The 15,850-nt window shown below is 40.5% G+C and overlaps 1 protein-coding gene across 3 annotated transcripts in view; it reads left to right on the top strand.

Annotated features, from left to right (window-relative positions):
- IA-2 (tyrosine phosphatase IA-2) overlaps positions 1–15,850 on the top strand; it is a 136,328-nt gene that overhangs the window by 71,597 nt on the left and 48,881 nt on the right. For all 3 annotated transcript variants that reach the window (XM_072304256.1, XM_072304255.1, XM_072304254.1), the window contains exons 4-6: positions 3,698–3,758; positions 9,532–9,663; positions 13,174–13,249. In XM_072304256.1, the coding sequence (XP_072160357.1) occupies positions 3,698–3,758; positions 9,532–9,663; positions 13,174–13,249 (269 nt within the window). The remainder of the gene's footprint in view (positions 1–3,697; positions 3,759–9,531; positions 9,664–13,173; positions 13,250–15,850) is intronic.

Here is a 15,850-nt window from a genome sequence, read left to right as displayed (position 1 = left end):
TAAGACTGGAAACATCGCAAAGTTTCATTTCTCTATATCTTCAACCGTTCAAACGCTAAGTCTGCCGTGCTAACGAAGAACGCCGTATGAGCCTTCAGGCGTTGCCAAATCTCCTTTGTCAAATCACAAATCTTCGGGAAGATTTGTAGATAATTTTCTTTCGATTTTTCGGATAATTTTGACCGCAATTTTGATCCCGAGTATCTAAAAATATCAAGGGAAAAAATTTATGAAGTTCCTCAAAATTAGAATATTTTTGAGAGGAAATTTGGCAACATTCGAATGCTCATACGGCGTTTTTCTTCAGCACGACAGAAGTGACTGGGGGACTTTTAATACACCCTGTATTTTGAAAATGGCTGATTTTTAGCACGAACTGGCAATCGCGTACCCTTCCTTTACACCCACTCGCTTTTCCTCTCATTATAACTGGCCTGCCCCGAGATATTTGAGGCATCTCGCAGGAAATTTCTCACCTTTGATGTTGGCACTTCTGCGCTTGAAAACGAAACGTCTTATCTCGAAGAGGGCTTTTTTCCGTATCTTTGGCAACACCGGTGCCCTCCGCTGTGACAACCGAGTCGAAAACATGGATTAGAGGTAATTTAACGAGCTATATATTTTACAAGAGCCAAGGGATCGAGTTTCGCGCCTTGCCGCCATTTTGCTGGGAAATCTTCGTCGTAATAACGCGAGGAAGATTACACCGAGAGCTTGTTCTGCCTCGAGGAGACGAAAATTTAGAGAGGTTTTCCACTCGAATCGACGCTTCCCATTACTTAAGACCCGGGCAAATCGAATGAGGATGAAAAAAAGAAGAAAAAACACCTGAAAATTCAGTCTTTTTTCAACCTAAAATTAAAAAAGCCCAAGGGAAAAAGTGTGTGAGCGTTTGACGGGTCTGTTCACTTTTAATGAACCACTAGACAGGTTACGAAATGGACCACATTTTGCAATTAGGAAGTACGTTTTTTAACGCATCCTTGAAAACGGTAATCCAGGATTGCGCGAAAGGTCTAAGAAAATATATGAGGATTGCGCGAAAAAGGCACAAAGATTGCTCGAATAAAAACCTTAACATCTGCTACAGGAATGCGCTAATTTAAAATGAAGTTAATTCAAGATAAAAGGTTGTCAGAACAGGACAGTTGGGGAATAAACGCATTTTTATGTTAACGCTGGTTCAGGTTAGTTCGATGACAAGTCATCGATGTCTTACCTTCTGATGACAAGTGAAGTGAAAAGATTGAATAATAATCATGAGTATAAGGAACTTTCCTAACTTTTCTCGGAAAAAATATTTAATCGGAAGAAACGAGGCAACGTTGGAATGCTCATACGGCGCAGCGTCGAAGCACAACATAGGCCATCTAAGCTTTATTGTTCGATGCCGCGATTATTCTAACGCAAGTTCGAATAATCGCGCCAAACACAGTGCGGCCGGCGTTAAACGTATATTGGTGCCTGCAAGACTTTAAGAATACTTCACGCGTTGCGCAAAACAGTGCGGTCGGCGTACAGCCCATACTAGCGCCTACAAGAGTGCATGGATACTTCCCGCATTGCGCTAAACGCTGGGCAGTGGGTCGGTTGGCGTGAAACGCATAGTAGTTATTACAAGAATGTATGAATGCTGTAGGACTGCGTGTTATCATTCTTGACTTTCTACCTCAGTTTTTTTTTATTATTATTTGGACAAAATTGAAGAAAATTTTATCAGGAATGTGCGCGAAACTAAGCTATGGTTATTTGCTAAGGCTTGATCTACACCTTTGATTGAATTTTTAAATGATGCAACTATTCGGCCTCTGAGGCAACGCTAGGAAGTATCTTCTCTCAGTGAAGGCGTTTCTTACGCGTCGTCACTTTTCATCGAAGAAATATTCCCCGAAGAACCACATTACTCGCTAATATATGCTGCTGCACGGGTGATTGGATCTTTGAATAATGCAACTATTCGACCTCTGAGGCAGCGCTAGGAAGTATCTTCTCTCAATGAAGGCGTTTCTGAAGTGTCGTCGCTTTTCATCAAAGGATTATCTGAACCAATCGCATTTACTGACTAATCTGAGCCTCTACTCCAATGATCTGGTTTTAACCGCCTAATATAGGATGATTTATATGTCATATTTGGCCTGCGCTGCCATGATAGCGAAGAGATCAGTAAGTACAAAAGTAAATTTTCCAACCAGAAGCATCTGACCGGAAAATTTTATTGAAAGAAGCATCCGTTATTTGTCAAATTGCCTCTAATCACCCGAAAGATTCTCAGAAACCGTTTGGATGATTGAAAAGTGACTGATTCTATTTCCATTGCACAAAAAGTGTATTTTTTATTTTCATGCTAAGTTATTGCTAGGCAAAACAGCCGTAAGTGCTATCTTGTGCATGCTTTTGTGGTTGCGTTTTGGACACACAACAAATACGTTTTCAGGTTAGAAATCGGCAGGAGAGGGCGGCAATTTACTTGAAAGCACTGTGTTAATTGACTCTCTGTAGGAATAATGTCACTTACGGCTGTTTTACTTGAAACTACGTATTTTTTTGCGCAATTGCGACTTTCTCATGTCTCGTTTTTATAGAATTTAGTGAATGTAATGATTTTGCTCTTTTTGTTATTCGAAAATTTGACACTTACTGCTCTCTTCGGTATCACAGCAGTGCGTTGCTTGTGATTTTTTCGCGAGTGGAAAATTTGAATTTACTGTGTGTACAACTGTGTAACGAATTTTTGCCGGTGTAATGCGTGCTTGAAGGTTCTAATTCTTTTTGTCTGTTTTACGCAAAATTCTAGGACAGTGAAAAATGAGGTAACGATGTGCAAAAATGTTTGCTCGAGATTGGTATACTGAATTCAGCGCAACTGAGACGGCTCACCGACCATCGTCAGTTAATTTTTCATTGAACATCGAACATTTTGCAAAATAAACCTAAAATCGAGTAGAATAAAACGATTCTACGTCGAGTGGTCCAAAAGCGCTGTCTCCACTCGTCAAAATGGCGTCAAAATGGAAGCTCAAAGTGAATCGATTTCAACGATAAGTGGCTCAAAGTCGGGACTTGATGCGATTGATGAGTGTTGCAACTCAAAATAGAGCGGCGCGACCCTATTTTGATCAACAATTGCGAACAGATCGTATTTATCGATTCGCTTTGAGCTTCCATTTTGACGCCATTTTGACGAGTGGACACAGGGCTAAAAACGTTACATATCGACGGTGAATGTACCAGGCCACGTATCTCGTTTCTGGTGTATTGTAATCTCCGTTCCCATTTTATTTTTTTGAAGGAGAGCAAATGAATATAGTTTGTTGAAATTTTTACGGAGTTTTCTTTGCATGGAGAGGAAAAAACACGAAAGTTTTCGAGAATTGACGGTGGGTGTTTTTCAATTTAAAAAATAGAGTAAGTCAGGAAGTCCACAACGTCGCAAACCGGGATAGCAGTGACTGTCAAATTTTTCGAAATCGAGTCTTTCTCAAAATCCGTCTGGATCTATTTTAGATGAAATCACTGAAGTAGCTAAAACAGTGAAATTCATCTTTACGAGATACGTGGTCTGGTACAAAGTTTCAACGTCGATATGCTTTGGCGCTTAGGCTCCCACCGAGGTTGTATTTGATTGGCTGTATTCTAAGGAGGTCTGTTAAAAACTTTTGTTTTTTTTTATTTGAAAGATTTTTTTTTCTGTTCACAGATTTTGCATTCGGACGATGCGTCAACGTATTTGATGAAGTTTCAAGGGAGGATTTATTCAAGTAAGTTCACGGATTCATTTTATTTTCATCTCCCTCCCCTTTCCCTTGGTAGATACAGCCTTTTTAGGGTGATTCTTCCGAGGTTTTGAGCATGTTAGTTAGGACCGGGTATTACTCGAAAACCGGGATTCATCAGGGAATGTATTACCTATCTCAAGGAATCGGTTCGACAAACCGGGAAGCTCTGCTTCTAACGGCCTAGAGACCATTTTGTCTTCAGATTTTGCGAAAATTTCGAGTAGCTTTTGTTTTTAAGGTTCATGTTATTGTATGCACGGAAAAAAATTGGTAGCATTTACCATATTCTGGTTGATGAACGGCACAACCAAAGAGTACGGTGACTCTCATCAAAATTATTGTGAAAGTAACAAGATTTTTAATTATTGTGACAATCATTTTGGTGAAAGTTACCATACTCTCTGATTGTGCCGTTTTACCTGAGTCGCCATTATTGACCTCTTGAATGACGCTTTTGAAACGTCAAATTATCATCAAAGTATAGAAAAGCTTTCATCGCCTAGACAATTTGAACATTAGGAACGCTCTTGGAATTAAAAGTTTGAATGTACGGCAAAAAATCGGCTGAAAGATGAGAAAAATTCGATGTTCATACGTGAAACTCTAGAGATTTATATAATTTTTCCATAGAGAATCTCGGGAAGTGGGAAAAAACTTCCGTTTCTCATCAAAGAATATCAGGGAAAAATCAGGGAATGAGCCCAATCAAGAATTTTAAATACCATAGTTTCGAGCGTTGCCGAACTAGCAAGCGACATATCGCATCGATTACGTAGAAATTTCTGGCAAATTTTCAAATTTTGCCGAAAAAACAATGATAAGACCCTCGCATAAGTCTCTAGAAGTATTTGCAACGAAAACAATGGCAAAATCTTGAGATATAATTCCAGGAGATGGCCACGAAAGAAGTTTCGAACTGAATACTGTGAGCGATATTAGTATCGAATATAACTTTTTTTATAACCAAATCCTGTTTTCATTTCTCTGAATTTTTAAAAATATCTTGTTACATTGAGAATGATTTTTCAGACCCAGGAGCAGGGCTCATGGTCAATCTTCTGGTCAAAAAATCAAAATTTGCCATGAATTTTAACTTAATCATGCGATATATTTAACGCAATTTCTACTACACCTACACGGAAAAAATTAAATTGCTAATTGAACAATTCAATTGCTAAAAAAAAGTGACTGCAATGTTTCAACGTAGATTTTACAACAACAAAATGCTACTTTATCCACTATTGTAAGCTACTTTAACCACGGGGGTTAAAACATTTTTTTATTGTAAAATCTACATCGAAACATTGCAGTCACTTTTTTCAGCAATTGAATTGTTAAATCAGCAATTGAATTTTTCCCGTGTAGAACTCAGGACGAATCACCTTAATTGAAAATTTGAAAAAAACTGATGATTCCAGAGAGAAAATTAAAGGTTGGATGATTGATTACTCAAAATTGCGTCAATCGGGAGATGAATCTTAACTTGAACGTAGACGTGGCCTACTTTTATCACTTAAAATGTTAAAGGTTCATCGTGAATCCTCGAACTCCAGATTGCGTAGAGAGGGAGTTGTGGGTAGTCACTTTCTAAACTTTATGAGCGTCATGAACGTTTCTAATTTCTCCAAAAATAGATCAATGGGTCTGTTGTAAACTTCTGTTGAAGTAAAAAGAGAAGGAAAATGGCTAAAAAGTCACAATAAACACATCGAGAAAGCTAAAATTCACCGCTAACTTTACAATCTGCGTAAGTTAGGAGTTACTCCCCGCAGGCCCGCCACATCTCATACCGGGCACTGGTACCAGTTTTCTGGCCCGGGCCCCTAGCGCAGGGGGGGAGGGGGTCCGGGGAGCCTCCCTCGGGAAATTTTTGTAATTTTAAATCTATTGGGAAGCATTTTGAAGCTCTTATGATGGAGATTTTCCATCAATTTCTGCAGAATAATTACGCCTTTTTTGTTTACTTTCAGCACCAAATACGCTTTCGAATTGTTGCATTCAAAACATCTATAAATTTTTTTTAAGGGGAGCAGATGATACTTTTCAATTCTAGGGGGAGCCGGGCCTCCCTGGACTCCCCTTTCGTACGTCTATGGCGAGGGAGTTGAGCCATTGAAGTCGAGGATGCCCAGACAGGAGCCTCTAAGCATCCGACAACGGAAGAAAATGAAACACAGTTACTAAGAATATCCTTCTATATATACCTACTCAAAATCTTGAAAATAGATAGAAATCTCTAAAAAAGTAAGAAAAATTTTCTAGTGCCCTAGTGTGTTTTTGAAACTTTATTCGCACCTTTTGCGGAATTTTAGGGTAATTTTTTCACTTTTCCTTACGAAACAAGGGTTACACATGAATTCGTAGAGGTTTGTCACCTGCGTCAGGGCCCCTCCAGGGCCCGGGCCCCGGTACCAAGGACCCAGTATCCCCCCCCCCCTTGTGGCGGGCCTGACTCCCGGTGATGTTTGTCGCACAAATCGTGTGCAATTTGTGAAACTTTGATTATGATAGTGAAAACGTATATCGATGACAGAAGTGCAGAACCACGTATCTCCATTTGTGACGTTGCAGACTTCCGGTCTTACTCTATTTTATCTTTGAAAACTAGTTACCTAACTTAATTTCTTTAGACTTTCTTGATTTTTTTCTCTGTTAGCAGAATATTCCGTGTGAACAAGCCATGTAGTTGCCTTGTTTTTCCTCGAAAAAATCAAATAAGAGCAGAGATTTGAGAACATTGTAATAGAGATACGTGGTTTCCCACTTTAGCCGTGTGATGCATTAATTCGCACCTTACATTGTAATCCAGTCCTCATTTCGCAATAGCCTCCATCAAAAGTTTGCCTTAGACCCATTTTTAAAACAATGAAAATACCGAAGACGAAGAGAAGAGAAAGTTTTTCTGATGCAGAATCAATGAAACAACGCATTCAGGTTCTTGTACAGTAGTAAAGAACATCGTGTGCAATTTCTCTCGAGCACATCTGAGGGGCTTGAGTGCAGTTTTTGCTATTTTTAGAAATACGTGTTTGAAGTTTCGAAATTACACGGATTCTTATGGCGAAAAGAAAGTTCAAACTGACTTTTAGATGCATAAAAATTGGAATTGGGAACGAATATTTCTCAGAATATCCATTAAGACTAGTTTTAATTGAAATCTTTAATATCTCAAGTTTTTCAAAAACTGCACTTATGCGCCTTGTCCTCCAAGCCCCTTAACTCAGGTTTTAAATTTCCTTTATTTATGTTATGTCCTCAAAAACAGTAGTGTCTGTGGGTAAGGGGGGGGGGGGTGAATGATAATGTTCCTGTTTTTTACTACTCAAGGGATTTCAAGCACATGTAAAGATTTTTTTCCCAGCTCCCTCCCTCGCGATGGTGTCAGCGGCTTCGCATAAAATTAACTCTAAAACCACCTAGTGCGACACACACACCCTCACACACACAAAAAAGCTCACAAAAAGCTTCTAAAGTAGAGGCAACCATTGTGTTGCATGATATGATTACAGGAGAACCTGCCTCTGTATTCAGTTAAATCCTCTATGCAAATGTAGGACTGAATATATTAGCAGGGTTGCAATGACTGGGGTCTAAAAATTACCCTCTCGGCACTTAGACTATGCGTTATTACCAAAACGAGTAAATCAGATGCTCAGTGGCGATTTTTCAAGTTGGCAGCACTGTTTTTCGTCCATTTAAATCCATTCAAAATATCGATCTTAGGCGAGGCAAACTGCCTCGCAAAAATCGATTGTTTCACATACATTTAAACGGAGGAAAAACAGTGTTGCCAACTTTCAAGAATCACCACTGCGGACGCTACAATCCAGCTATCATAATTTATCTCTTAATTTGATACGTACCTGAATCCGACGTCATTTCTTGAAGTATCCCTGATTTTCCCTCTTTGTGTGAAGAATTTTCCGTGGAATTTTCCCGAGAAGGAATCTAACCTATATAAACAAACAATCTCACGAACTGTTATAAATTTCCCTTGCGTAAGATTTTAATTCATTCAAAGCTTTTTATATTGCAAAATGAGGAGTGACAAAAGGAAACAAACGCTTGAAAAAGATTGAAATCAAACAACAGAAAACGTTAGTGAAATCCAGGGCCGGATTAAGGGGGTGGCCACATGGGCCCCGGCCCATGGCGGCAAATTTTGCAATTTTTTTAAATGTAGCTATAAAGAAGAATCGGATTCAGAAAAAAAAATTACGGACGAGTAAAGGTGACAAAATCTCTCGTTTCCTGAGAGTATATCTCTAATTTTGTCATCCCTCTGTGGTACAATATAGACAGCACCTTTAATTAGTCGAGTTAAGACTAAGAGAGAAACCGAACACGGAATTTGGCCTGAGCAATGATGACGAGAACGTGAGATGAAAAGGAGAAACCCTCAGCGCGGCGGTCGGCATGTAACACATATTAGCGCCTACAAGACTGCATGAATACTTCACGCATTGCGCCAAAGACAGTGCGGTCGCTGCGGTCTGCAGCGGGCAGCGCGAAACGCATAGCGCCTACAAGATTGCATGAATACTTCACGCATTGCGTCAAACACAGTGCGTGCAGTAGCGGTCGGCCCGAAACTCATAGCGCATGTAATAAGACTGAAGGAATACTTCACGCATTGCGCTAAACACAGCGCGGCGTGGCGGCGGAAGTTAAAAGTATTAAACCACATTTATGTTTGTTCTTTCATAATGTTTTGGTTCTTTTCTTATAAATGGAGGGCCTCGTCCATACAGAGATAGGTTTACGTTACTTAACTTTCGCGCCAAGTTCCGTGAACTTTTGCTAGTAGTGTTGACAAGGCTTTCGCAAAAAATGTGACCAACACGAGTAAACGCGTCTTATACGCCTCTCCCCCTCCGGCACGTTCACTAGACGGTTTTTATTGATGTTTTCAAACGAATGAAAAGGGGGCGGCAAAATACAGGTGGCCCACGGGCGGCAAGTAAGTAAATCCGGCCCTGGTGAAATCGTTTGTTTACTTAGATTAGAATTTCCGACTCCTCTGTCTATGCAAACCTGGTCGGCGGTGACTGAGAAAAACTGCCCCCCCCCCCCCCCCCGACACGGGAAACTTTAAAAAGCGCGTTACAAACTGCATAAATTGCGCACTAAGGAATGGATTTCAGACTTTTTTGATGTGTCCAACATAATTTTCGTGAAATTTTATCTGTAGAGTGTATCAATTGAAGTCAAACAGTCAAATCAGGCATTTAGTTAAATGCCTAGGCAAATGGTCAAATATTCTTACTTAGCCTGAAATTCTGATTATTTCACTAACTATGGTCAAAATAATACTCTGATTATTTGGGAAGAAATGTTCTATATAAATGTGCTTCATACCATGATAAATAAGTTTTACTTGTCCTGGATTGCACATTTATCTCAAAAGACACAGCATTTAATAAAACAAACAGATTTCACTATTTGGACACTGAAGAAATGCGAGGAGCATTTTTGAACGGGAAATGCAATAACAGTCTGAACTTTTATGGATTTTTACCCCTAAAATATTGGCAATTCGAGAGGTCTCTCCGAAAACATAGGAAAACCTCGTACCCTCTGAAAATTTGACAGTATGCTTAGGCATTTGATAAAATGCCTGATTTGACTATTTGCCTTCGACATGTATTTATTTGGCTATATCTCTTGCGTGCAACAGACCATTGAATTTTTTCCTCTCTTTCTTCGGTGAATCGGAATTAGTGATGTGATGGCTGTATCTACTTCTCTGTTGCAGATTCGAGTTGGCGGATGTAGAGTTAAATGTGCTGTCCCGTGAGCTGGAGCGGCTAGCAAGCTCCGGCTACCGATGGAGTCACATCTACACTCAGTGCGTCCTCCAAACCCTCCTCGATAGTCTCAAGTCGGGGTAAGTTTTTCTACCTGTCCTCCCGTGCTAAGGAAAAAACGCCTTATGAACCGTCAGACATCGCCAGATTTCCCTCAAAAAAACCTAATACACTGGGAAAATTATGAATATTTTTCCTCAATTTTTTTAGGCAGTTTAATTCGCAATATATCGCAAATATCTGAAAGTTCCGAGGAAAAATATGCATAACTTTCCTCAAAAATACATGATTTATTCGGGGGAATTTGGCAACTCCCAAATTTTCATAAGGCGTTTTTTCCTTAGCACAGCAGTGTTACTCTCTATCCATTCATCAATGGACCGCACTATCACTAGTCAGATCAGAATAGGGTGGGACCCGGAATAAATGGCAACAAAAGGTGTCTTTGCGAGAATTTCTGTAGTTATACTACTCAAATAACATATTAAAAGTTCCACATCGACGGTGAAAGTCGGCAATCACATAACTCGGTTTGCGACGTCGCAGACTTCCTGTCATACTTTATTTTTTAAATGGAAAACTACTCAACGGCAATTCTTTAAAACTGTCATGATTATTCTTCTCAATGCGAAGAAAATTCTGCAAAAACTTCAAGAAATAATATCAATTTGTTCTCCTTTAAAAAAATGATGTAGAGGCGGAGATTTTCAGACACCGCAAACGAGTTATGTGATTGCCGACTTTCACCGTCGACATGGTTCACGGCCGTAAAGTCGGAGGTGGGAGGGGGTTGAATAGGCCTAAGAAATGCCGAAGCGCTCTATAAAATTTGCAATTTTTTTCTTCAAATATTTATGCATTTTTCAACAAAATTTTTAAGTTTCTTTCTAAAATACACAGAACTGTTTTGAAAGTACATTGAACTTCCTAGAAAATGAGTGGTCGTGAAACATTTTGCGATAATTCATTCCTTAATCCCAGGGAAAAGAGAAGGGCTTGAAATTCAGACAGCTTTCAATGAAATTGAGTTTTTCCGCAGTTTTTATTATTTTTCATCAAAACAGAAATCAAGCACCGCAACACATTTTTCACATCAAAATTCCATGCAAAACACGATGGACACATACATTAATGTAGTACGATCTGTAAAGAGAGAGATCTTATCTTCCGGGATCAATCCGTCCCGGAGAAAGGAATTGAAGAGCGAAGGTCAAAATAAGGTTTTTTCATGAGGGTGAGCCCTGAATTTACTGATTTAACGTGTAATATAAAGAACAAATGCCTCATCAATCAATGTATTTCGGGCTTTTTCAGTGTGCTCTGCGTGAAATTTTGATAAGCAAACAAATCTTGTGAGACTTAATCTAATTTGAATCTTATGAGACTTAATCTAACCCAATCTTGTGAGGCCCGTTCAGCGGTCTATTATGAGTATTATGAAAAGCCTCTAATCTGCAATAACTTGGACTGCATTTTGTAATTAGGAACTACAATTTCTGACTTTCCCGTAAAAACACTTGTTAACACAGGGATACTAATGGTACATACGTCGTTTTTGAACTGAGCCAGAAATTGTGATTTCCAATTAGATCACATTTCGCAAAAAGGAACCAGCGCGATCCCGATGTTGTGAGAATGATGCTCCCTCATAATTATCTAAAAAAAATTCCCAGAATAGCAAATAGCTTTGGCTTTCCGCCGAACATTTTTTTATTTTAAAAGAAAATAATTGTGTAAATTTTGAAATTGCACATATATAGATATTTTTAAAAGGAAAGGAGAAGTTGCACGATTTTGAAAACACTGTAATCGCGCTGGCTCCTTTTTGCTAAATACGGTCCGATTACTAAATGCAGTCCATTTCATTTCTGCTCGCAGTGACCGTGCATACGTTCCAGTTACCGTGACCATTTCGCCTTCAAAATATCGACTCGGCAATTTGAGCGGCTCCCGAGCAGTAATAGTTGCTCGTAGTAGCTTAGCCATCTCCCATACCTTCCACCGCTGCTTTTGAGGGGCAACTAGAAAACAGCCCTGAGAGGTTTTCCAGAATGTTATGCGAAAATTGTTTCCCAAAATTTTCGCCCAGAGCTCCCTCCTTCATCCAATTTTGAGTTTACCGCACGCGCAAGTCCAGAGCTCTACATTTCCGCCAATAAAATAGCTTTCTATCTACAGCATATTTTGTACATTCTCGTACAGTGTTCGCAATTCTCTTTGGAGTTTCAGGAGCCATGTGGCGCATCAAGCTCGATTTTTAGGGGCCAAATTGGCTTTTTGCCTTTGTATCACGGCGCATTTAGTGACAATTTAGACGCATGATATTTTAGTTACAGAACTCGCAGCTGTTACTTGGGGGAAATTTCGAAAAATCACCAAACCGAAAAACTAGGATTTTTTTTTTGGGGGGGAGCAATTTTTAGGGGCCACGGTGGCGCAGAGCCTTTATTTTATAGGCGCCATGACCAATTTCTTAGGCGTATTTGGCGCGTTGGCGCCTGTGAGTTTCGAACACTGACTCTCGAACACCAGCAAAAAAGTAATTTTTCAAGTCAGCTTCGGCACTCAATCTTTTGAGGGTCTTCGATGGGCCCGGTGCCATCTGTCTGAGGTTTGTCGATAAAATTCTTGAATTATTCCTCCCCAGACCCTTTAAATTACCATCCTTTTAATGTCTTAATATCTACTCGGATACGACTTAATAAGTACCATTTTGGTGGTAATGCTTGAACGGCCTAATCGGTCTATTAGTAGATTCCGTGTAAATTTCAAGCTTTTAAGTTGCATTGTTTCTCCTCGAGAAAATAAACCAAGAGCAGACATTTTGAAACACAGCATCGCAGATACGTGTTTTCGCACTTGGGCCATCGAAATGCTTCAAACACAATGCCAAGCAGTGTTCGAAACTCACAGGCGCCAACGCGCCGAACGCGCCTAAGAAATCGGTCATGACGCCTAAAAAATGAAGGCTCTGCGCCACCGTGGCCCCTAAAAAGTACCCCCCCCCCCCCCTAAAAAAAAAAAAAAATTATGTATGGTGATTTTTCGAAAGTTACATGTTACAACTACTAGTCCTGTAACTAAAACATCTTGCATCTAACGTTCTACAAAATGCGCCGTGATATATTGGCAAAAAGTCAATTTGGCCCCTAAAAAATCTTCAATGGCCCCTAAAAATTGAGCTAGATGAGCCTTATAGCTCCTGAAACTCTAAGGTGAGTTTCGTACACATGCCAAGCAACAGTGCCTAAAAGTTCACGCCACGCGCAGTCGCACAGACGCGAGCCGGCCGCGAAGGACTGGAACACAATCAGTGCCCGAGAGTGCATGCACACCTGGCGCGAAGCAAGGAGTTTTCCAGGGTAATTTGTTTAGATAGCCCCCCCCCCCCCCCGGTTCCCGGGCTGCTGTGCGGGGAGCCTAATTACCAGGCGCAGGCGGCGCGGGTTCGAGTGCGAGGCAGTTGCTCCGCGACGGAAATGCGAGCCGGGCGCGTGTGTTGGCGGTGCGTGGATGATCGGGGCGCGAGCGATATGTGCGGCAGTGATGTTAGCATTGTTGTACTATGCCGTCTCTTTCTTTGTTGGCAGTGAGGTGTACGACAGCACGGTTTGCATACCCCTCCGGGATCAGGAGGTCGAGAAGGCCTACACCCGTGGAACCTCGGTGAGTACAGCCTTCATCTCAATCTGCCGGCTGATTTGAAATTGATGGACGAAGCTATAGACAAAGCTGTGGAGAAAGCTACAGATAAAGCCAACGCTATGGACAAAATGATAGACAAAACTATAGACAAAGTGATTGGCAAAGCTATAGACGATGAAGATTGAGGGATAATGCACGGAGAAAAAAACTTCGTGCGTGGGACCCGAAGTTTAGGTCATATGGATCTCTGAAGTTTTCGAATTGAGCATCTGAACACCTTAAGTCCAGCTGCTGAGGTTTGGATCACACATCTGAAACTTCAATTTTTACATCTGAAGTACTTCGGTTTTCACATCGAAAAAACTTCGGTTCTCACATCCGAAAAACTTCGGTTCTCACATCTGAAGTACCTACTTCAGTTGTAAGAACTGACGTTTCAGATGTGTGATCCGAACCTCGACAGCTAGACCTAAAGTGTTCAGATGCTCAATCCGAAAACTTCAGAGATCCATATGACCTAAACTTCGGATCCCACGCACGAGGTTTTTTTCTCCGTGTGGTGCGAACTTACACGGCTAAAAAACTTCGAGTGTAATCGGACCGAGTTTATCAGAAAGGAACCAACCCACATTAAGTTGGAACTGAGAAAAAGAGGTTTGAAGTTTAATTCCTCCATAAGATTCAATGTGGAAAATGAACGTCAACCCCTCTTTTCACCAACTAATTTTTTTTTCGACTTTGAGTTTTTTGCAGGAGAGAAAACCTCACGGAGAAAAAAACTTCGTGCGTGGGACCCGAAGTTTAGGTCATATGGATCTCTGAAGTTTTCGGATTGAGCATCTAAACACTTTATAGGTCCAGCTGCTGAGGTTCGGATCACACATCTTTCACATCTGAAGTACTTCAGATGTGAGAACCGAAGTTTTTCGGGTGTGAGAACCGAGGTTTTTCGGATGTGAAAACCGAAGTACTTCAGATGTAAGAACTGAAGTTTCAGATGTGTGATCCAAACCTCAGCAGCTGGACCTAAAGTGTTCAGGTGCTCAATCCGAAAACTTCAGAGATCCATATGACCTAAACTTCGGGTCCCACGCACGAAGTTTTTTCCTCTGTCCTGAACTCAATTTTTTCGAGGATGTGGGTTGGTTCCTCTCTGACAAACTTGGTCCATTCTGATTCTATGCCGGAGTCTATGCAGCGCCCAAAACCCGCGAGTGATACGAAGCTGCAGAGGAGATTCTATGCTTCTTACGGAATGACTTACCATTTCGGAGCGGAATCTATACTTTTTGCGGAGTGCCATGCGCTTTTATAGTGCTAATTTCACCTCGCATTCATATCACTCGGGGATTTTGGGCGCTGTTTAGACTCCGGCACCGAATTGCACTCCTCGATTGTTAACAGATCATTGGTTGAAACGGGTGGCTGTCATAGAATAAGGAGGAAATCGACGGTGAAACTACCAAACCACGTATCTCGGTTTGCGACGTCGCAGACTTCCTGTCATACTTTATTTTTTAAATGAAAAACTACTTAACATCCAGTCTTGAAAATTTCTGTGATTTTTCCTCTTTGTGCGGAGAAAATTCCGTGAAAATTTCAAGGAATGATATTGATTTGGTCTACTTCAAAAAAATAATACGTGAGCGTAGATTTTTAAACACCGCAAACGAGATACGTCGTTCGGTAGTTTTACCGTCGAAATGCGATGGACTAACACCATAGGATCCCTCGTGGATTGCCATTACTCAGTCTGTCACTTGCCGTCTTTGTCGATTGCAACCACTCGGTTCCACCAATAGGATCTCTGCCTTTAAGTTGTATCTACTTTGTATAGCTTTGTCTGTTAATTTCAATAATCTGGCCATTTTCATGCTAATTGGGAACGCCGTATGAGCCTTCAGGAGTTGCTCCATGTATTTTGATAGGAAGCGAACTTTCAAGGAGACTTCAAATATTTTTTCTTTCCAATTTTTCAGAGAATTTTACCGGCAACGAAATCTAAAGTATCTGAAAATTTCAACAAAAAATACCTATTTTTAGCTTTCATCAAATATAAATATTTGATGGGAAAAACTTTGCCAGCGCTCGAATGCTCATACGGCGTTTGCAACTATTTGATACAACTTTTCATGTTCCCGGGATGTCCGTATTGCATACGCAAAGATTGAAGGCGCTCTGCATGGCAGTATTTATCTTCATAAACTTAGTTTACCAAGTGTCAAGGATTGTCATCTCAGCCAAATCGTCGAGAGACTGGGGTTGTTGAAAAAAGGGCTAATTTGCTTCCGGAAGGGCAAGATTTCAGAAAATTTTGGAAAGTGCCCTTGAATTAATCAAAATCAACGAACTTGTGCCTAAAGGAACCAATACAATAAATTACATCAACAGGAACTGTAGTGTGAATAGCACTTACGTGCTTTACTTTTTTTTGTCACTTAATCTATTAGTACACCGTTCATTTTAACCTATCGACGGTGAAAGTTCAAAACCGCGTATCTCAGTTTGCGACGTTGCAATCTTCCCACCACGCTTTATGTTTGTAATTGAAAACTACTCAACGTCAATTTTTTAAACTTCCGTATTTTTTTTCTCTGCGCAAGGAAAATTCCGTGAAAACTT

The sequence above is a fragment of the Bemisia tabaci genome, chromosome 9 (assembly GCF_918797505.1).
Source record: "Bemisia tabaci chromosome 9, PGI_BMITA_v3".
NCBI classification, from domain to species: Eukaryota; Metazoa; Arthropoda; class Insecta; order Hemiptera; family Aleyrodidae; genus Bemisia; species Bemisia tabaci.
Note: the sequence above shows the minus strand (reverse complement) of the source record. Positions and strands in the feature narration are given on the sequence as shown.